The 24007-nt window shown below is 41.5% G+C and overlaps 1 protein-coding gene across 1 annotated transcript in view; it reads right to left on the reverse strand.

Moving 5' to 3' along the window:
- Nucleotides 1-24007, reverse strand: part of mgat5 (alpha-1,6-mannosylglycoprotein 6-beta-N-acetylglucosaminyltransferase) — an 84168-nt gene that overhangs the window by 17525 nt on the left and 42636 nt on the right. Inside the window, exons 7-11 of the mRNA XM_084347120.1 lie at nucleotides 21491-21652; nucleotides 19544-19713; nucleotides 18029-18163; nucleotides 12020-12153; nucleotides 5194-5327 (exon numbers count right to left, since the gene is read on the reverse strand). Coding sequence (XP_084203246.1) covers nucleotides 5194-5327; nucleotides 12020-12153; nucleotides 18029-18163; nucleotides 19544-19713; nucleotides 21491-21652 — 735 coding nt within the window. The remainder of the gene's footprint in view (nucleotides 1-5193; nucleotides 5328-12019; nucleotides 12154-18028; nucleotides 18164-19543; nucleotides 19714-21490; nucleotides 21653-24007) is intronic.

Below are 24007 nucleotides of genomic sequence, written 5' to 3' on the forward strand. Positions count from 1 at the left end.
CTTCGGTGACCGATCGAGGAAGCGAGCGGCCGGCCTTTAAAGTGCTCGGCCTCCTTTCGCTCAGTCAAATCAAAGTAGATGGAACGCAACACATTTCAGGTCGTTCTGAGTCGAGGCGAGGTCAGCGTGTCCCCACTCTAGGAAAGCAAATGACTAAGTTAGACCAAATTTCAAAATGTTCAGCTCATGCGGGACATTCGTACCTTTCCAACATCCATGTTGTTCACACTCAAAATATATAATTGCTTTCAAATCTTAAATTTCTAAGGAAATGTCTTCATCTTCCATTTCCAATTAAGCTGTTTTCAGTACTGGCTATTGCACTTAGCCATATTGCGATTAATTGTGCAGCCCTAATATCTTACACTTAAGATCTGAGTTAGAAAGTAAACCAATAACAAACAGCACCACCTGAAAATGTCTTGGGCCTAATTCAATAAAGCATCTGTGACAGAAGGAGTCGATTTAATAACCGCTATAACGTTTCCCACTCCAACCCAGCTCTTTCCTCAAATGTCCAATTCAGGTTTCTACGCTGGCACTCACGCCGGTTTAATGGCACCGGGGATTGCTTCATCAGATCAGACAGGCACTGTAAAACTAAAGAAGGTTTAATGTTCAACTCAACTCGGTTATCCATCGTGAAAAGGGGGAAGGATCACGCTGGTGTCTGTTTATGAGCATGAAAGGGTAAGAATGTGGGATGGTTGCCCTTCCTACTCTGCATACGTCAGCACTGTGCATATATATATGTGTGTTTGTCTGTGTGTGTGTCCCTGTCAGCTCAGTGTGTCTTTCTTCACCATGTCCTCTGATCTGCTGCCAAGGGCCTGCAGCTTTTCCCTCTCCGTACATCCTACTCATTCTCACCTTTCTCCACGTTCCCTTCTGCCTCATCAAACGCTTTCTGACAGACTGAACGCTGAAAAACATGGATACTGACTGATTTTATAGAGAGATAGCACACTGATGGGGTGAGGACTGGGTTAAAGCCTTTAAACTCTACGCTAACAGGCTGACAATGTGTCTCGACTTGAAATGGTAGTGCAGACCGTCCGCCAACACACAGTTAACATTAGCTGGTTTCTATCATGTGTGTTTGTATGGGAATAGAGAGAAAAAGACAGGCAGTCACTCTCGGCTCCCTCGCTCTGCCTTTCCACTCCTCTCACTGGGTTGCTATGGAGACGGCTCCCTCTGAGGTGGTCTGGCCATTTCATTTCGGGTCTCGCCATCAATGCTGCCTCTTCCACAACAAAATAATTACTCGCCATCCTGGTTCTTTAATCCCCAGGATCTCCTTTAAGTCCTTCGGGTCAGATGAGCGACTAGCCTTCATCGGGTTTTCAGTGAGCCCAGATAAAAGTGAGGAATAATGTGATTTCACTACAAATTGATTCCCAAAAAATTATCCTAGCTTTAATTACAGGTTTGACCTTCACCGCTATTGTGTAGTGCAGACTTCTCTCAACCGTGCATGAAGATATCCCCTAAAAATAACATTAAATCTTTCTGTTTTTGTGCTGCTGCCTTTCTAAAAAGTATTGTAGCTCCCATTTATTTAAAGGGCACCGTGTAGTTTTGGAGAAGAAATATTTATTTTTTCCATAAGTGAATAAACAAGCTGTTCTCAGAGGAAAATAAGGTCCCCAGAACACTGTTTGAAGGTAGAAAGGTGGCAGGGTCCGCCAAACAAAGTAAAACAATATGAAATTGGCAACACAATTTCATATTGTTTTACTTTGTTTATATTTGGCAGTTTGTTTATTCAGTCACACAAAGAAACTTTGTTCATTTAGTTTGTTTTGACATAAAGAAAAATGAAACAATGAAGATTTTTCTCTTCTACAAAGTGCACCTTTATTTTCCAATTCTGAAACAAAAATGAAAACAAATGAATTTCAGGACCTGGTTCTGAAAATCGATGCAATGTCCATTCAGAAAAATCTGACAGAAAGTATATTGAAATATGGTCCAATTATCCCGAGCTCCATTCAGGAATAGTTTAGTGAGCCAGAGACCGATAGTGTTGCTATGCAGGCAGTGAATGTACAGTTCAAGCTAATAAATAAATGCTTTTTTAGGCCTTAATGTTTCAAGATACAGACTAGCACAGCTGACACTAATGTTCAAATGAGTGTCGGCCAACAGACACATAGTGTACTGAAGTATTGCATTGAAGTATATATAGTATATAGTATTGAAGGTGTATGGACTATGAGGTTTCAGGCGTGATCTCAAGCTTTTTTTGACTCGTAGTCGCTGGTGTAGATAAAGAAGCAAAATGAAAAGAGGTTCTGAATAAAGTGTGTGAATGAGAGACTGTGCGTATGTGTGTCTGGGTGATTGCTCAATCTGCCTCTTGCATTGGTTCACTTCGTACACCTGTGGGATGACTGTGACCTGAGCACCTTTGCATACTGATCAGGCAGGGAGAGAGCCTTTCAATAGGCTGTATTTTGCGCGAGGACCATTACTTGCCTAACCCACATTAACCCCGACAAATTAATCTGCAGGAAGGAGACGGAGTTCGACAGGAGGACTCTTCTGTTACAGCGCTGTCTCAGCCACTATAATGTGGTCTACAGATTTTCTCTGCATTGATTCTGTTTTGTAGCTCAATAAAGGCACAACATGGAGATAAGAATTACCAGGAAATACTGCACATGATTGACTTCAGTTTCCTTTATCAAGCCACGTTTGTTTTCATTTGTTTCATGAGGCCTGTAAGGCAGCCAATAAAAAGGCTCACGTGGAATTATAAACATTGCAGTTGGATGGTGTTACAGAAGATAAGACTTTTTGTTTTAATCTGCGGGTTTGGATGGCAGTTATCAAGACACAGATCCTTGCGCAACAACATAGGTAAAGACGCCTTGAAATGGGAAACGTGGAGGGAAAGGAGGACACTGAACTTTGGTAATCAGTGCTGAAAGGAGATTAAATTCAATTTCTACAAATTAAAAAACTGACTGCACCTTCCTCGAGTGCTATCTGTTGAGTCTTCAGATCATTAATCTCCATTGTGAATTTTTACCTCCACTCTAGAAATAGTTTTCTTACAGTAGGCCTCACTTTCTATTTTAAATAGCGGACATATCATTTGAAATGAACCCTCTCAAGTGTAGAGAAAGAGATCGAAGGACAGCGCAATTTGAAAGGAAGAGGGAGGGAAATGGAGTACGGCAGTCTGCTCGTTATCAGCCGGCTCCAAAATGGCCCTTTAATTAAAAGCAGGAGGTAATGAACACGCTTGGGAGTCTGATTAGTAGCTAATGCCCCTTGCTGTGAGCTGATGGGCTCCCCCGTCTGCCCTTTTAAAGCTAGACTGAATGGTTCTGACTCAGTAGTACTAGAAGCCGCAAACCACAGCAGCACGCCTGCTACCTCCGGATTAAAACACTAACACCTTGGGATTGAGAGCCTTACAATGAGGCTTTGAAGTTCAAACTGTACACGTATTGTTCATAATGAATATATTTTAGATTAGGTATGCTTGGACTGTGTTTGGTTGCTGTCAATTATTTTCTAAACACGACACTTCCTTGTGCTGGTTCAGTGGTCTCTTGTCGGATTTTGTTCACATCTCTCTCTCGGGACAAACTACTGTACGCTGGTCTGTGATTGGTAACACGTATGGCATGCCAGCTACTTTTGCTATCACTTTTCAGATCACTTAAAGACCTTTTGATTATCCATGTTGGCTGTGTCATAGTCCAACACGTTGATGTATAGGGTGCAGCAGAGCGTTAAAGAGGCAGGCTGATATGGTTACCAGTGTGAACACTCATCCGAGCCTTTGAACATAATGTTTAAGGGCACTTGATCAAGACACTTAACACCCATCTGCTCCAACAGAATGCCCAAGTGGTAAATCAGAAATAGGCAATGGGAAGCTCCAAATGTAAATGCATGAAACTATTAACCTTTTACGTTCCAGGAAGTACAGTACCACAGCTGCTAAGAAACTAAACTACTGTACTAGAGCTTTAAAATGCAAACTACATATCAGGATGATGAATGAATCAGTCATCCAGAGGAGGAAAGGAGACTAAAAACGTAGCATTCATGGTCAGGGCCTTAACCTCTATACAAAAGATTTCCAACCAGTGGTACTGAGTTGCTAGACTAATAAGAAAAAAAACAGTGATAAAGGCTTAAATGTTAGTTAAACTGTAAAACATTACTGCTTTATATAACTGATTGAAGCGTTCAATAAATTCCACTTTAACATCAATTCAAATGAACACACTTGGATCATGATGGGTGGTAATAATGTAGCGATGAGCTTTATACTCATTATGAAACAGTCTCAATCCAAGAGAGCTCAAGTGGGACAAACCATGATTGGATGACGCAACTACATTTGCAGGATAAGATAATTAGCCAGTTGGGTTTGACTTATTATTCAATTCTACACATCTTCATCTCACATCCCTCTGATGTAAGAACGCATTTGCACTACAGGCGAGTTACACGAAGACACCGCTCCCCTTAGCTTCTATTATCATTCCACCGAGTTACACTTTCAGACATCTAAAGAGTCAGTCGGATTCGGAGCGACGCAGTCTGAAACATACATGGTGTCGGTCTGCTGAAAGCTCATCAAGGCGCGGGCAGTAATCCAACCATCAATGGCATGCCAAACAATGTGCAAATCTCTCCAAGTCTCTAAGTCGTTTTTGTCTAGGATACAGTAATCCCTTGGTCTCCGTGCCGCAGTGTGAGCATGCATTTGAATATATTAAAACTCCACGGAGAGGGCGATAAGCTGAATTTGAGCTCCTAAACCAGACTGTTATTAAGTTTCCTGCGAAAGTTTTACCCAAGGTTGTTCAAAGAGTTGCACTCACTGCACAGCTCTCAGAGGTCTGAAAATGGGTTATCCTTGGTGCACTGGTGTTCTTTGGCATGCCTCGTGTGTCACTTTCATCTTCAGAAGGAATCCATATATATACACAGACACACATCTGTGAGTCCATTAGTGCGCGTCAGAACATTTAAGTGTTTAAAATGATGTGCAAAGGTGTCTGCAGTTATATCTGGACAGTATATGGTGGTGTTTAAGTTTTTTGTTGTGCACCTATGTGATTAATATCTAGCTAATAAAGTGCTTACCTTTTTCAAAAATGTCAAATGTAAATGTTTCAGGGTGTAAAAATGTGTGTAATAGTGCAGAAAAGACTGCATTACCTTCCAGAAGTTGTCGACCTTGCCGTAAACCAGTGATTGGTTCTGTCTCTTGATGTCATCAATGTGCTTGATGTCGCTGGCGTTGAGGTGCTGCTCCACCACGAAGCCCAGGAAACTGTTGTCTGGGGTGTGAGCTGCGGCAAAATAAATGAATAAAAATACATAAACACATACAAATACTCAAAACTCTAATGAACATCGGTGTTCTCAAAGGCGTCATTTCACTGTCAGTATGCTGCATTTAAATACAAACTAAAGGAAAGATAGAAATTAAGAGAAAGAAAGAGGTGAGGAAAAAAGTCGGTGATCAGCTCTTTGAGAATAAAACGAGGAATGACTTCAGGCCATTTTCTCGCCTTAATTTATGCATCAATGGGGCAAAAACAAAAACACCTCACATAAATCTTTCACAAGTGTCTGCTTTTCAGAGTCGCTACTATTCAGCTAAATAAATAAGCCCATTTCAATCTCAGCGTTTAGCACAGATCATAATTCCAGAGACAGACGGGACAGTTGCACAACATAACTGGGCTTTTCAATGCTGTAGAGATCGTAAATCTCCTTGAGGCACATTTGTGATTTGTGATATTGGGCTACATGAATAAAACTGACTTGACATCTCGACAAGCACTCTGGATTTTTGCTCCATCCGCTCCTCACTGCCCAGTGATGACTAGTTACTGAAGCCCGGATTTGGCAGCACTTTACCTTACTGCCATCTGCCTTGTAAAACCAATGTGGAGACAAGCCTTTTGAGTGTGCAGAGAAAAGATTTAGTCAAATATGAATATGCTTTTGAACCTAATTAAAAACAAAAAAGGGAATAGTATAAGCACACTGCAATGCAGACCTCATCCCCTTTTGAAGGGAATGAAACACGCCGCAAAGGAGGCGGTTGGTGCACAGTTGTGGTTTGTCTCAGAGACCCGAGGGAGCTGCTGTGGTCAGAGCTCGTTTTTTACCACAACGCCATTACTACAGAGGTAAATTAAGGTCAGCCAGTCGGGGGAGATGGAATTCACTCTGGTACAGTAAATAAAAGGATTTATTGGGACCATTTGTACAAGGAATTTCCACACCACAGCTGCAAATTAAGGCACCTACCACCATTAAAACGAGTTAGATTCAGCTCCTGCACCCACTGGTCTAATCACACCTTATGTGATAACAGGGGATAAATCATGGCTTTTAAAACATGACACCGACGGGATGCAGCTGTTGTATGATGATTAAGATGCAGCAGATAACAGTATGTACGTACTGTAAAAGTTTAACACAAGGAGTTTCGCAAATACAGTTGATGCGTTTTTATCGGGGTGTTGGCTCGAATGTGACTTTTTCCTCGACAAAAGGCAATGTTTGTTCATCTGCTCTCTTCAGGCGGTTTACATATTGGCTCTGATAAAGACTCTCTAGGCAAACACGGAGAGGAAAAAACGAGCAGGAAATGTGTTGTGCAGAGTCAATGAGCCCAGCACCAGACTGGGCATTTATCAAACAATGACAAAAATGTGTCTTTTTTTTTTAAAAAGGATTTAATGGAGGGGCATGAGCAAAGTAAAAACTACCTTGTACTGATCTTAAATAACAATAAATGGTTTCCACTACACTGCTGGAATGTTTTTTGGATGCTTATCACAGGTTGCTTGACACTTTTAAAGAGCAAACTGACTGGACATGTTAAGTAACATGTAAGCTGACATACAGTAGCGTCTAATAAGAAGCAGACACTGCATGTGTTTACATGAGTCGGGGTTGCAAAATTTGTCCGACTCCTAATTTAGTTTATTCAAATTCTGTTCCTGTTCTGCACTTTCCCAGCATTACAATGCACAGAGGAACCAATTATCAGCTGAATACTATTCTCTCACTCAGTGTTATTTGTGTGTAGGAGAGCACAGGAATGTGGGAGTAGATGTTATGAAGATCTCACCAGATCTGTGTGAGGCGTCAGTGTGGGCAGGAGCCTAATGTTCTGAAATTACCTTCAGTGTCTCTAATAATGGCTGTTAAACAATAACATCAAAAATAAGTATATAAACAGCTCAATAACACAGCTGATTACACTTCCTTCAAGCGTAACTCCCCCAAAAAACAGCTAAATTAAAAGGATGTCAATTCACCGGTCATGGTTAGTACTACTGAGCCTTGAACATTTTTGTACTGGTAAACAATATCTTCTGTGGCTCTCTCGTCAAGTTTGAGGAAATAACTATCAGGTTACGTTACAAGCCTTTAACTTCCAAGTCCAACTGGAAAGGTCGTTGAACAAGTACAAATTTTAGATGAATGACCTTTGTCATCCGTTTGTTCTGCCGAGGCTAAAGACTGCTCTCTTTGTAATTTACATTTCTGAGGATATTTATCGCCCCAGCATCATGTCTACTGTTATTAGACGATTAATGTACTTAGACTTGATGTTAGTAATTGTTACATGGGGCTACAAAGTGCTCATTCAATGATTATGGGAATTGGTTACACTCCAAAGAATAAGGATTAAGAGGAAAACACATTTTAAGAGTATTTTTAAGCAAACACATGCCAGCACAACACCTCAGGCGGTAACTAATAACTGCGATGTGTTTCTGATGGCAAAGAGGCAGAGAAGGTCCTAGGCACAGGGAGGAGGCAGCACTAGCACTCGTGTACCAAACTGACTGTGTAAACAGGACAGGCTGTTAATTAGTGTTCAGCCCTCTCAATGCGTTTGGCAACAGATGCCTCCTCTCCCACTAGAGCCGCCACTCAAAATGTCACTCAACTTGCCACAGCTTCATCCGCTATTAACTAACAAACAGCCTGGGAGGACAGCGGTGCCGGAGAAGCAGCTGCTTTGTTGCTCTTGAGAAACTTACAAGTGGGGGAACAAGTTTGCACAAAAAATTGACTCCCAATCTAACAGAGTGAATGCAGGATTCCTTTACAAAGCAAAGTGGTCGAGATTAGTCGGGGAACAGGGTGAAGAAACGCCGGTTATACTCTTGAGGGCAGGATATCCTCTCTGACGGGGTGAGTGAGACTGCTCAGTGGCTTCCTTTCAATTGTGGCAGCAGTAAAGTATCACCGAGTCAGTGCTAGAGGCAGACTATACTACATTATCACACAATGGCACCTGCACAAGAAAATGCACCAGGAAAAAGTAAGCCAAAGTCACAGACTAAGGATTATGTGATTATCGTTGGCCAAACACTTGAGAGTGTGGATTAATTCGACAAGAAACTTCTATACTGCTGGCCAGACAGAAAAAAAAGTCTTCAAACTGCCAAATGCATCATCAGCACTAAAATCTCCAACATTTTACATCAAAGACTGTTTATATGACTTATCTGTAGGGCCTGAAGGGCGAGAATAAATAAACTTTTAACTGTTTAGCTTCTTTATCTTTTAAAGATCGAGTGTGTGGTGAACTGAAGCATTGGATCTACCAGGCAGTCCCTCATTACAATTATGAAAATGAAGTGTGTTTAATCTCAAAGTGATTCTCTCTGATGAGTACTTATTTCCATCTCTTTAGCAATTAGAATATAAACATTACCATCTGCCAAAGAACTAATGATTGATGATGTATGTCTATTACGCCAGCATGTCCTTCAATACTGCTGAGCTTTGCATTTAGATTCAATTCAGCAGCAGCAGCAGCAGCAGCAGCTTGGTCTTGAACTCTATCTGAGAAATGAAATCAAAGGAATAGTTTGTAGTCTTGCCAACAGTTATGATGAAAAGATTGAGATCACTCACATGTCTCTACACCAACTGTAAAGCTAGGGGTGGCAGCGGTTAGCTTAGCTTAGTATGCACACTGGAAACGGGGGAAACAGCACGGCTCTGTCCAAAGGCAAACATATACGCCTACCAGAACCTCTGAAGCTCAAACATGCTAATTGCTTGCAAACTTTAGCTTTGTATTTAGCGTACATAGATAAGAATGGTACTTATCTTCTCAATCAACTCCCAGCAAGCGAAAAAATGTATTTCTCAAAATGTTGAGCTACACTAGTCTGAAAACACATTCACAAGAAGATTAAAAGAGATAATAGATGATTAGCATTTGTAGAGTTATTGATCTTTTTCGGACAAAGACTTGGCCAGCTTTTATGTATTTAATTTGCTTTCCAATTTGATCATTAGCATGAAAATACTTGCATTAAAACCGATATATTAGTAGGTAAAGTATATTCAGAAGTTGCGTGCAGTCTCATTATGCTAACTGGCTACAATGCAACAGTCAAATTTTGATACAACAAACAGATGGACAGATCTGTGATGTAACGGCAGGATGACATCTTAAAAGCCATTTCAAGAACTTTCTACAGGAAAGCGTCGAATGGTATTTATCTCATTTTCAACAGATTCTTCCTTTTCTGAGTAATTCTGGTGATATCAATTCCAAGACCACATTTTTGTGCAAGCTGTGTGAGAGATACAGTCAGAGAGCACACAACTGAAGTCTATTGATCCCACACAGATGGAGGAAAAAAAAAAAGATAACCTTCAGTGAGTAGGTGTGCCAGGGATACTATCAATCAAAGCTTCATAGACACCATCAGCCGGGCAGATCTCAGGGTCAATTACGTAGTTGGCAATGCTTCAAAGATAAATACTATCTGCTGCTATGTTCAACCTTTGACCAGTATTACTCATCGCTTCAAGATGGATTAAACATTCATCAGCAGGTATACACAAAGGGAAAATGTACATGAGCAGACGTATGGAAGCAACCGCTTCAGTGCAGTATGACTTCAGTAACGACGCTGATAGGCCGGACATAGAAGACACCCAAGTTACAGTCAGATTTCTGCAATAAGCTTTTTATCGTAAACCTTGTGAGTGAAGTGGTGTCTTTACTTTAGAGCTGTCTACAAATATTATTTTAATATATAACCAAATTGTTAAAACAATTCTAAATGGGTTTTTAAAAGACCACAAGTGCACGACAAAGACGTCAGACGGGTTAAGTACCTCTGTGACGGTAATGCAGAAGGATTAAAGAAATTATCACTCTTCATAGTCTTCCTTGTTTACTAAATAATTAGATAAGAAGTCTGAATATCTCATTCTGTGCTTGGCATAGCTCACTTCAGGTTTACATGCCTCTGTAACAAACTTGTTTTTGGGCTGATGAAGTGCGTGGTTAAATAACTCAAACTTGACAGGACTTGAATCCTTTTATGTCGTTCTGACCTACATCAAATGTTGGCTCTGTTGGAAACTGAGCCAACTTAAATAAGACGGGCAGCCCATTCAAACACAAATTGTACACAAGAAAACACTCCCTGCTATCTAGACTCTGATATTGATTAATGAGGTCAATTTGGCCTTGTCTTGTCTTATTGGCCAGAGGCCACATGCTCCCTTTTTCCCCAACCAATGATTTATGGAGCTGTGCCTAATCGTAACAAATGGACCAATCCAAAGGAAGGATGAATTACCCAGCAGCACCTGATTTGTCCATTGTTACGTCTACATTCAATAGGTGAGCTGTGCAATATACGGACCAAGAAATCCAAATATGACATTTTATTTAAAGGTGCAGTGGGTAGGATTCAGGAGGATGGAGGAGTCTATAGGTAGGAATGGAAAAATACTTTTATATTTCTTGCAGGACCAGATTTGCATGTCCTGACAAGATTCCTAAAATGTCCTCAAGTAGTCAGCCCCACCCATTGTAAATCCAAGCTGGCAGACACAGCTCCTCAGAAATACACTAGTTCAACTAGTTCAATGTGCAAATATTTGTGCCTTATCTGATAACGGCATGAAACAGGGCGTATTTATCTATTTATCTTTGGAGGTGTTAGTGTTATATGCCGTTTGATTTGCATGGGACACATACAGCTATTTAAAGTTGAAGCTAATGTGTTGCGCAGTACAAAAAAACAGGTCTCTTGTGCCTGGAAGTGATGCCATTCTGTGGTTTTAACACTCAGCCAAGCCACTGTGCACTTGTTTCACCAGCGATATCATCTAACCTAGCGACTCTTAACTGGATTTCGTGCAAAGGCCCCAGTGTGTTATGAGAAAGACATACCCTATTCAGCCGACAAAGGGCCTATTCAGGTGCAGTGGTATTTTGGATAGCTCCGGGCATCACCTCACAAATGGGGACTGCAGGGGTAACATTTCACTTTCTCTTAGCCACGGGGAAAAAGGTCAATACACCAGGGGGGCTGGCTCCAACCTCTCCTCTGCTGCACCGCCACCACTCATCCACCTCAGCAAATGTGTTTGACTCCAGTTACAGAGCGATCTCACAGTAGGAGTGATGGGCTCACACATGGAGCAATAAAACCCCTACGTCCTACATTCATAATCACAGTAAAATGGAGAGCCGAGTGTCTGACCTCTTACTTCGCTTTAATCTGCTTGATGATGTTCCATTAGCGAGCAGCGTGATGGATTTTCAGAGCCTCTTTTATGCCTCTTTTCCAACCCAAAAAAATCACATTTGTGACGGAACCATGGACTGGAAAGAGCCTGGGGTGTTATCATCACAAAAACTGATTCATACTGCAAGTTTGGCGACTTGATCTTATTTTAACAACGCAGTGGGGAAACTTGGTGAGCTGATGAAATCTGTGAAAATCGTGGAGAAGATGATGTGTTATTCTCAACTGCTCAGCACCAACATACCTGAAGAACTTTAGTCAACCAGCAAAGTTCTCTGTGCTGGTTCTAACTACATAATCTGTGGTGACTTGTTTTTAAACCCTGCACACAGGCAGACATGATTGAGCCAAATGCTTTGGTTTTAAGCCAAAGCTCAGTAGTCCTTTAATAATGGCTGCCAGTTGGGGCTTTTGGAGAGAGAGTGTGTTGCGTGACTTACGGAACATGGTGTTGAACTGCTGCGGGTTGAGGTTCCACTTCCCCCAGGGCGTCTTGTGCCCCTTGGACTGGGCGTAGTGGGCGTGGTTGAACTCTGGCTCCGTCCCGAAAGAGTCCAGCACCCGCAACATGCACCTGTAACAATCACACAAAGACGAGAGGGTTAATGGCTGCTTCATGCCAGAAGCACAACAAGAACACCAAACTGTACATTTCAATTAAGTTTGCATTGTATCTTGCAAAATCAATGAAACCTTGAAACACCATAATAAATCACCTCTACACAAACAGACACACAGTTGTTATAATGTGCTGCAAGAAAAATTGTTCACACTTTGTGCACACAATTACAGTTAAAGAGAGAAAGTGAACGTCTGTACACTGCACTTTACACAATATTGTGAGTAGATAAGAACAAGAAATAAGCCGAAAGGTTACTTAATTTTACACCTGTTTTAATCACACCTGTAAGCCTGAAGACCAAGAACATGGATACTGAACAATGCATCGGCCAATATTTGCCTTGTTGACTGCCATCCATCAAGAAAGCAAGTAAGATGACATTCACCAATGACGGTGACTGATGTTTATCTGTTGTGTCACATCAATTTTGCGCGAGCATATGTATGAGTTATGGCCCGTGACATAACTGCCATCAGTTTGTAAGGCTGTGCAAAATACTAGTAGGTAGAGTTGCTATACATTTATTTTATGACTGAACTTGTGCACTTTCAAAGACAGTGTAATGAAGGGCTGAATGACTATGACATTTTTTTTTTAACAATGGGGATTTATTTGTTTCCCTGGAAAGAAAAGGAGAATAAATAACATCAAAAACAAAACAAACAACAGCAAAACACCAGCGCCATCCCAGAATTTCTCAGTAAATGCATCCCTATTAGAAAATTTGTTGTAACCTGTTCCTAAGAAGATAGGGTCAGACCAGGCTTTAGATAAAGAAACAAACATTGAGGTTTTTGGATATTTTGGATGCAGCTTAAGATCAGTTATACATGTTTTTTAATGCTGAAGAAGAGGTAATTTTGTGTTTATTATCCAAGGTTTGGTTCCACTACATCAAAAAACTGGGCGTTGTTGGTATTGACAAACAAGATAGGGTCTGTTACGGGCCAATGAGTGTTTATATCATGATCTAATAAAGAGGCTTGCATCATTTGTCTTGTGTTTTTTTGATACTTTGTTCCTGTATAAAATATGTTTGGTCTTATTTCTTTGGTTTAGGAATCATGTACAGTACTGCAGCAATGATTTCCTACCTCCACCAAAGAGGTCATGTTTTCACCTGTGTCTGTTTCTTTGTTTGTTGTTTGGTTTGTCAGCAAGATTAAACAAAAACTACTTAACGGATTTCTACCAAACTTGGAAGGAGCATGGCTCTCGGCCCAGAATAGCCCCTATTAACTTTTGATGTGGAACCGGATAAAGGGATGGATCCAGGATTTTTTTTAATGCATGGTTCCTGAGGCATGAAAGCATACCAATGGGTACACTTTGGTATGGATCCTAATAACAATCGAGATCTAAGGGACCTAAATAAGTTTTCCTAGCAGGTAGGTTTTTTTCAGCCACCATACCCCAACAATTAGCTACCACCGACCAATGCATTTGAGATAATGGGACTTCAGACAGATACCAATATTGATTAGGCTTGATTGCATTAAAGAGGACTGTCGGGCTTTGCGGAGGAATGCGTTGTGTCATGTAATCCCATGTAGTGTATGGATCATTACAATGGTTTGAAATGGGGAAAAAAAACACACTCTACCTCTAATATTTAGTCATTTCTTATGCAGTAACACATACAATATAATATATGTATATGCTGCATTACGAAATGTCTTTTTATACAGTTTTCAAGCAGCTCCATATGGGACGACGGAACCACACAGATAAAGCCTCCATTCTCAGACAGAGTCAAATCCTGTCCTGTGGAGACTGCGAAAGGACATCATGGCTGACGGAAAGGTCATAGCAGAGGATTAATTAGACCACAACCAGGAGAGGGAATGTTGTAAATGCAGAGAAGCACTCACATGTGACCTTTTACTTCATGAGCTGCATTCACTAACTCGCTCATTGTTACTCACTTCTCTTTTCAAGATGCTGTCCGGCCTGCCCCGTCCTTCACCGTCTACCTTCTTCAATTAGGAGGGCAAAAGGACAACAACAGAAATCTGTAGTCTGGCTGGAAAGGACTAAACCTATCGCTCCCTCTTAAACTATGAATCTAATGTTTTTCACTGATGTGTTTTTCTTATAAAAAAATCTGTCTTGTGCAACAAAATTCTAAAATGATGAGCCTCTTTTATCGGCCATCTTGAGCCCAAGACTTTATTTTCTTGTCGGTAAGTAAAATTAAGTGACTCCCACTTTGGGTCAAGGTAGAATGGCCAGCATTAATCACATACCGTCTGTTTACACCTGCTTTCCAGCAGTACATGCAGCCTCACGCACATACACAGACATCTGCACCTAAAAATTCTCCCTCTCTCTCAGTGATCGTCTCTCCGCCCCGGCAGATGCTACACAGCTTGCTGTGTGAACTGTGAAAGGCCCTGGGAGAGCGCAGAACTGGGAAACACTTTCACCGTGAGGAAACTTTAGACTGAAAGCAGAACAACAACAACAACAACATGCCCACACGCCATCTCCAACCGCTCCCGAGAAAAACAGCCTTCATCTGTCTCCAGTAAATGCATCTTCAACAGATGGGTGAAGTCCTGTTGGTTCCATAACATGTTGTTAATATAGCTCCACATATTGAGAGTCCGGTGAGTTGACAGTGGGCGTCATAATGTGGCAGGAGGTGAGGCCGTCCAACTAAACAAGTATGCACTTAGTAGCTGTAATATCACAATTGAGCTGCGCTGAGTGGGGACGTTGTTGTCAAAGTAATTTCACTATAACGTAATCCACCTGAAGAGATCCCAAATGGATAATGTGTAACAATGGCTATTATAAACGAGAGGCTTCTCTCCTGTTGCGATTATCTCCCGCGTGAGATCATCAATAAATAAAATGGCTCCATATGGGTCGTTAGGAAACAAGCAATCTCAGATGGGAATTTTTTTTTTTATATGAAACGACCTGAGGCTCTGTTACATGCCTGCACATCCCTGAGGCTAAAAACAACAGCTGGATAAACTGACATATGTGTTAATGATCCGTCTCATAAAAGCATTAAGCTGAATTACTGCCCAACATCAGGGTTTGGTTTAGAGCTGGACAAGATAAACTTTATTATGTTATGATTATTTTACTGTTGTTGTCTCATTGCTATTAACACTGGATTATTATCAGCTACTTTTGGATTAAAATTCCTCCTCGATGTTATTGACAATGTGTTCTAGCTAACGGACTTTAGCCTGAAACGTGTTTTCAACCTTTTTACCTCACCTATAAAACTTAGCATGGCTGGCTAATATATATAAGGTACAGCAGTAACCTTGGGTTACTTCCAAGGACCAAGAGTTAGTGGTAGAGTTTAGGCTAACTTTAGCAGCTCTGTCCTGAGAAAGTTCATCTGAAACAATTTCATAAATATTATTAGATTATTCTCATCTTCCAGTGTTTTTCTTAATTTCAAGGGGAAACATACTGTACTGTCGCAAGACACGAAGCATTAATCTGACCTCTTCTTCCTTGTTTCTCATTTTCATACAAGATTAAAAAGTCAACCAACTCGAGCAGTTTACATTAGCTGGCTATCTTAAGCTAGTAAAAGCGGTTGGTCATTACAGCCAGAAAAATTGATGTTACCTTACCAGAAGTAAAAAGTCTGCTTCTTTTTACTCCTGTCTTCAGTTATAGACACGATTTTAAAATGGTATGTCTTGAAATATTGACTTTTACATGTTACCACTATATGATGTGCACAATCATACAATTGTCAAAGCAAGTGTTTGTCCTGACAGCAGCACAAACATCAACACCACTGTAGAGAAAAGAAAGTCTGTGACATGAATCACACACACACCCACACACAAGCAATATATAGAGACAGTGTTGTGTCAAAACAAAGTTTGTGGTGAAAACATGTTCTTTTCTTTAAAAAAAACAGAAGAGACAAAAAGATAAAGGCATGAGGCAGAATGATGAAATCAAACTTGTGGAACACCGTTGGTGACTAACTTTGCATTTGTCTGGTTTCATTTCTGCATCTTTGTCGTCGACACCAAATGCAGAACTGGTTCACACTAGCACATTTTCTGCAGCCCAGCTCATGCAGATGACAGTGCTGTGCCCGATTACATTATTGGATGAAAGGATTAAATGAAACGGAACAATAGGGCAACATTGGCTCGAGTTTATACCCAGAAAACAACAGCTCAGAGCCTTGCAATTCCTCCGGAGTAGTATGAAACACAGTGACACAGCGCTGTAAGACAGATAGCCAGAAGACTGGGGCAATAACAAAACACATTAATCACCAGCAGGCCTGACAGACTTGGCTGCGTTGTCCCCAAACACAGAAAAAAGGAACAATAATGACACAGTTTATTGTTTGCAAGAATTTTGGGTCTGATATACAAACAAGTCTGGCATGACCTGCTTTCCTGTATGACAAATAAAGTCAAGAGAAGAATGAGAAGGTTTCACAAAGGGATTCTCAGGCCACAAAGGCGAGTCATTCACTTACAGGAGACAGCAGAGCAGAAGACACTTTGGCAGAAAGGCGACGCAGGGAAACTGACAGGGTTACATCCAGCGACAGAATAAAGAGGAGAGAAAGCCCTGCAGTATAGGTCCTCTTTCACAACGCACACAGTGACCTAACGTGCACTGACATAAGTGTTAGATAATAGTAGGAAAAATAATGCAGAAAATAGCATCTGGCCCTTACATTACACCCGAGGCTGAATCAATTTCCTCAGGGCACAGAAAGAGCGGATGCAGTTTAAGGTGTTATGTCGCAGACAAACAAAACCTGGTGACAAGCAGGAGGAACCACAGGGCCATTAGTGCGCCCAGACTTATTGTTCCTTCTCTTTTCCTGTCAGCCGGAGCTGATGAGAGCTTCTTCAAAACAAACCCGGAGGGCCTCATCTATAGCCCTCAGCGGAGCAATCGGAGGCAGAATAGACTCAGCGGGTGAAAATATCACAATCAACAGACACTGCTGCGGCCTTTTGGGAAACTGTGGTAAAGTATGTGCAGAAAATAGACTCAAAATCCCGCCAATAGCCAGACCAACCACAACCCAATGCCCTTTGAGAGATAGCTGTTAGACCGCAGTTAGCAGCGGCATCACAAGGTCAGAGAACTGTACAAATTATTGAATTCACTACAGTGCTGACATGCTAATTTGAAGGAGGTTCTTGCTCAAACACAAAAGTTACAGGGAAAGAAAATTAACTGTCAACGGCTCAAGCAGAGCTGCGCAACAGCCACTTTTGGTAAACCGTGGTTGCACTGGGAAGCAGGGGGGTTTTGAAAGACAGTGCACGCTCAGCAAAAACTCCCTCGATACATAAAGTCACAGATAAAAATCAAATTACAGCAGTCACCAATTTCACATTGTGTTGATTTGGCAGGGTCCACAGCTGTCTTGCAGCAAGTGGGTTTTGTCCCTGATCAAATCAGCAGAATTTACAGACTGAATACGTTTCTTACCACGCAGACCTTGAGGACTGTTTGACTGAAATTACCGCACGGTATCAAGAACAGTTAATTGCTTCCCATATCAGATAATTAAAGATCTCTGTACTTGTTTTGGCATTGTAGGAGTGATTTACTGATGGCCGTCTACTGTGGAGAAAACGAATGAAAGCACCTTGGTCTCAATTCTCTAGAACAACGTCATGATTAAGTAAGCACCAATCTAATGTAGAGTTATTAACACTTACAAAAAGACGCTAATTAGCTTCATCAGAACTGTGTGGGTGTAGTTTGATCTAATTTGATTACTGAAAAGTTGTGTAAGGCACCCATTACTCATAGTCAGAAGCCAATTGAAACTTTTCAGGTAGGATAAAATAATTCTACTTACTGGTAGTGGACCCAGGATGGTCCCAGCGTCTTCTTAAACTGGGTGAGGCCAACAATGTCAATATAGATGAGCTCAACCACTTTGTCACCCTGGGTCGGGCAGCTGGACTTGTTCCCCATGACCTTGCGCATGATCCTGGGGAGAAAGTTTAGAATTAAAATCGACTTTAAATCAACATATGTTTTCTGCATTTTATTTCACTTGACATAGTCAGTTTTCAACAAAAGCTCAGGAGTTAAAGCACAATCGCAAACACTAACTTTTCACTTGTCTGCCCCTGTTGTACAGAGCATTTTGTTCATTCTAATCTTACATGAAAAATTCAGACTTTTGTGTATAAATATTTAAAAACTTAAACAGATAAAAAACTCAAGTCCAGTAGTATCTTCTTTGTCTGATGCATTTTTTAATATTTACTGGTATTTCTAAGCACACACCTCCGGGAAAGTGCTGAAATTTGGCCTCGTGATCATACATACAGTACAGCTAAAGCGGTGGAAAAATACTAATGTAATAGGATATGTGTTGATATCCAACTAAACCCCAGCCATGACTTTTGAACTTACAAAACGTATTTACTTCCTGCCTGACTGCACATTTGTGCCTCGACAGGGAGCCAAAGACAAATATCATCTCTGACACAGTGAGGACAGTCAAGGAGCGTTAGAGGCCATGTCAAACAGCCCAAAGCCAACAACGCATATTAGACAAATAACATGGGAGCTGTATTTGTTCAGTCAAATAACCGTAAGCAAATACTGAGAGGTGGTTTACCTGAGTCGGAAAGGTGGTAAACAAAATGTGCTTTGACTGGGGGCTATGTTCACTTATGGTTACATTTGGATTTTACAGCACGAGTGCAGGAAAATGATGCAAAACGGTTGTTTGGAATCGAGCGTTGAAAAAGTAGAGTACTGTCAGCCCCAAGGACCAAAGACATCGTGTGTTCTACTCAATGCATTCTTCTTCCTCGTTGAAGTCTGTGCCTACATTACCCACAATGCAACGTAAACACCAACAGCTCAGTCAGAGGTTTGGGGTTTGTAATGCTAGTAGCAGCTAATGTAGTGTTCAAGATGATAGCCTCAAGAAGAGATTGAGCTAATTTCTTTCTAACTCTACAGCCCAGATTTACAGCCCCAACTGACTCAAATTATATCACTTGAGGCAATTAATCAGACACTAAAGAAAGTTTGATCTTTTGAACGTATGCATTGTTATCTCCTGCAACCCCAGTCCAAATAAGTCAGGTGTATGACGTACATTTCTTAAAAGGTGCAATATGGAAGAATTGGCCATCTCTCCAACTCATATCACCAGAATACGTGCTAACTGCTGCTAACTGTAGCTGCTGTTAGCTAGTTAGCTTAGTTAGCCATGCAGCTTGCGGTCTGGAGGACAGGCTGTGGCTACCTTGTAAGCATGCCAACTTCAAGTATCTCTAAATGCACTCTCAATGGAAAATACAGAGTGCACTTAAGGCATATCATGGTACTCAGTGTGTTTGGTACTGACTCTTTGAGCTCAGCCAGGGAGGCTGAGATGCGAACATCATGGCCCAGCAGGTACAGCGTGGTTATGAGGTCACTCCATTGGACCAACTCGCCCAATGGGCCACCGCTGAAGGCGTTTTCTGCTATTTTGAAGCCTGACTCCTTGGTAAGCAGGCCCAAGTGCACCAGGATCTGTTAGAAGGGAACAATATGGACATGAATCAGTGATACTACTGTGGGAAACAACACAGAGATGAGAACGCTGCTCACTGGAAGGGTTCCTATGGGAAAATACATGCCTGATCAAGGCTGGAGCAACAGAAGCTAGCTTGAAAGCAGCTAAAGTTAGAGTTAAAGCGGCAATATGTAGTTAATATTTACAATATAAATCAGGTAATAACATACACTCAGAAATATTTATTGTTTCCATAACTGAATAAACAAGCTGTTCAGAGGAAAATAAGGTCCCCAGAACACTGTTTGAATCGAGAAAGGGGGCAGGGTCCTCTGACATCTGGTCATCTTTACTTTCCTTAACAGATGAAAACTGACTAATAGGGAGTATAAAAAACATGTTTGTCCTAGTAGAGGACTGTTAAAGCATTTCCACTTTTTCCCCTGTATACTCTCAGGTGCACAGTGCACATACTGAGAAAACCTCATGCAAGTTAACTAAAACATGAACACACAAACGCCAGATGATTTTCAGTGGCTGGGGGGAACACAGTGTTCCACAGCAGGCGTAGGAAGTAATAGCAGGCTTTGTTTGAAGTGACCGACACATTTCTCATTGTTGACAGCCAGCCCCAGTCCCAGAGCACGCTAGTCAAGGATTAATATGTGCGGATTAATATCCAAAAGAGATTAGCGGCTGAAATAAAGAGCTGGCTTTGAAAGTATCTGGACTTAGACAGAAAAACGCTTTTTGTTTAATTATAGACTGGATAGATTAAACTAAGAACCAAGGATAGGTAAGTCATGGTAATTACCACGACCTGGATGACTGAGAACCTTCATCAACAAGGGTACGTAAGATACCATGGACAGATGAACAGATGAACAGATGAGGGTTCTTGTTTCTTGTATCCTCTGCTTTGCTAAAGGGGATGCTGCTTTGCATCAGCACCAAGGTATCGTGGGAATGTGATGTGAATTATTCACAAGGCCAGTGGAAAGTGTGGAGTACATTATTCAGGGCTAGGAGCTGCTACCAGCTTGGGACACAATGGAATATCCATGTCAGTCCTCTCTCGCCACCATTTCTTCCCCTAGCAGCAGTCTACAAGTGTGAAGGAATGTGTGGATGAGTGTGGGTGCAAGGATTTCAACAGGCTGAAAGCTAAGGGGATGTGTTTTCAGAAAGTCCATATTCCTCTCACTTTAAGCAGGATAAACATAAAAAATTTAAGCTAAAGCTTTATTAATATTCACTTGTGATATTTTGCGTGACAGTAGGAGTTATTTGAATTTGGATTTCGCTCAGTGTATCTACTTGTACCTGATTTTATGGCTGGCAGTGTGCCTGTTGGAGGGTTAAAAAGGTGCAATACGTAAACATTGTCCTTGAATTCATTCTCCCAACAAACAGGGGCAGCATATCACCAGATTGCCTGCTAACTATATTCTATTTATACCATCAGGAATATAACTACAGCTAGCTAGTTATCTCAGTCAGCTTACAGCTAGCCAGACTAGCAGGGGAGTGGTAGTGTTTACACCGCTAGCACAGGAGCTTTGGACTGCTGGGAGAGAGGGGTTTTCAGGCCTGGGGTTTGCTGGTTAGTATGAACTTTCAGCTCACAGAAGCTTTTTATTTATTTTATTAAAAAGTTTTGGAAATGACACATTCATGTTTGGAATAAATGCAAAATATGAAAGAGTGTCAACAAAATGCCACCCAAATGCAGCGAGCAGATTATCTTGTTGCTCTCTCAAGTGCACTGCAATGTATCGTATGTATTGTGCCCACCTTCTTCCTCCGACGCCTGGCCAGGTTCTGCTTGCCAGCCAGCGAGCGGATGGCGCTGACCCACGGCTCAGCCATGCGTTTGATCCTCAGCATCATCCAGCGGAACTCCTCGCGTTGTGACATCACACGGTAAAGCTCCTCAAAGCTGGTTCTGAACTCCGCCTGCACGACATGCAACAGCGACGCAGTCAGTCAGTGTGACCCCGTACAGAAAATGTATACGTGCTGCTAATGAACAGTATGTTCCTACATCTGTGCATCAGATAATGTTAGGCCATTTATTTCAAAGCTGTGAGACACTGTCACATCATGTTCACTTTATTATCCTGCTGCTTGCTCTATTATCATAAATAACTCTGCTTGTATCCTCCTTTCTGCTGCTGCTATGATGTATTCCCATCCGGATCTTTAAAAATGTATCTAATCATCTCATTTTAATTTGTAATATTGACGGCTGCACTTCCTAAATGGCTAAAGGGCTGTTTTCTTGGAGAAAGACCCCACTAGAGGAGTTGTTGTAATGAAACCAAAAAGCCTGTCCAAGTCAACAGTGCATGCTTCATAATAAAACTGCCTAAATCCTCGATCTTACCACCTTAGATTGGCAGATGGATGAAATGGATAGAGAAATGAAAGCAGGAATGGCTTACAGATACGTGAACGGATGAATGAATGTTCAGCATTAAATATGTCGCGCCATTTGTCAACCTATGTGTGTCCCATTTTTCTCTCTATAATCACTGAAGTGATTCCGTTGAGGTGATAATAACCATCATAAACTGTCAGAGGCATCTGCAGAGGAAATTATACGCTGAGGGCACACAAAAATGTGTCTTTGTACCGACAACGAATGTTTGAGATGTCTCCTGAGAGCGAGACATCAAAGCCACCTTAGCATAAATCTGTAGAGTAAAAACTAGTGAATTCAGAAGGGTTTTGTATTTATGGTGACAGAAACAACAAATACCGAAGCATTCAGAGCGTCTCAATGTTACGAGCCAACGTGAGCTCAAGCTGTATGGTCTGAAAGGAGTGAATACATCAGTAAGAGTTTTCAATAGAGGAGAGGAGAGGAGAGGAGAGGAGAGGAGAGGAGAGGAGAGGAGAGGAGGTTCTTATTTTATAGACAGCCAAATGAAAAAGGTTTTTATGAGTAACATTGGGATACTTTAATGGACATTAGGCCCAAATGTTTATTCAATGAGATGTGATGGAAAACAAATTAAGCTGTAAAACATCCAACTGTGTGTTGTAACAAACCCATCCCTGTGTTGTAACACTGGTGACTAACTGGAAGTCAAAATACAGAAATGAAACTGAGGTTACAGCTGGATTGGTTGAGTCACACTATGAGAGCAGCACGGAGTATTTTAAGGTGAAAACATGAGTAGCTTTGATTTGTTTATTTCAGATATTGAAAGGGAAGCAGTGAATGGGACAGAGCCAGTGAGAACAAGACAGAGCGAGCGAAGGAGAAACCACAGTGCTATTACCAGCTTCTAAGGTGGCTGAAACAAGGCTGTTGCAGGGCATTAGCATCCCTCATCACGACAGGAAATCACTTCCACAGACTGAACCTATTAAAATCTGGGCCTGAATTAAAATCTCCAAAGCCTGTCAAATGGCATCTCCCCACCAGCGAGGGCTCAGCGCTGTTGATGCATCCAGAGAGGGGGATGAAGAGTGCTTAATATTGATTCACCCGCAGCACAGGGAAGGGGGTGTGTTTTCGAGGACTGTGCGCGAGCCTATCGGCCTGGAGATGCGCTCTAAAGTGGGATTTGAGTGAGCTGCCGCATTGGCAGGGATAGAAGATCATTATTCCAGATTTGTCCCAAGGTCCCGTCACTCCGGCTTTGGTCTGCGAGAAGTGCTCGCCTCTTTTTATGCCGTCGAGGCACGTTGACAGTGTGGATCAGCCTCAGCCTGCTCGCTCGTTTGCTCTTTTAAAATATCATACACACTGCGGGGGAAATTACCACTCACACTTTAGTGCCATTTGAGGATATTTTAAACAATTAAATATTAAAAACTATACTCATATTAGCGCGAGTGTTGCGTGAAATTAAATATCCCATTACATGTCATTTTCGGCTGTGGTGTCTGCACATTAAACAGGATGATGGAGTGGGACTTAACGTCGAGAGGGACTCAAGTTTAAAAATTTATGCTAATGGAAAACTTGCTGTCACGAAGTCTGGAGTTGTCACACACACATGCAAGCGTCTCTTGATTTGAAATTAATACATTCAAGCCACTTGGACGGCAACTGTGACACTTGAAATGTAATCTGACACCTTTTGAAATAAAGCTTCCTTGTCAATAGGAGTTTGCTGCTAAGCATTGATTTTGGACATTACAGTAGGTACAGTTTCACAAAAGCAGCAACTGCAAGTATCAGAACAAACCTGTTTATGTAACAGCAGCGTGTGAAAACAACATTTGCTGTTTGAAAGAGCAGCCAAAGACTCCATTGTGTTGTGTAGTTTACGGTTAACAGGAGCCGTTTGCTGTATT

This window comes from Pagrus pagrus, assembly GCF_965226575.1.
Source record: "Pagrus pagrus genome assembly, chromosome: 24".
Taxonomy (NCBI): domain Eukaryota; kingdom Metazoa; phylum Chordata; class Actinopteri; order Spariformes; family Sparidae; genus Pagrus; species Pagrus pagrus.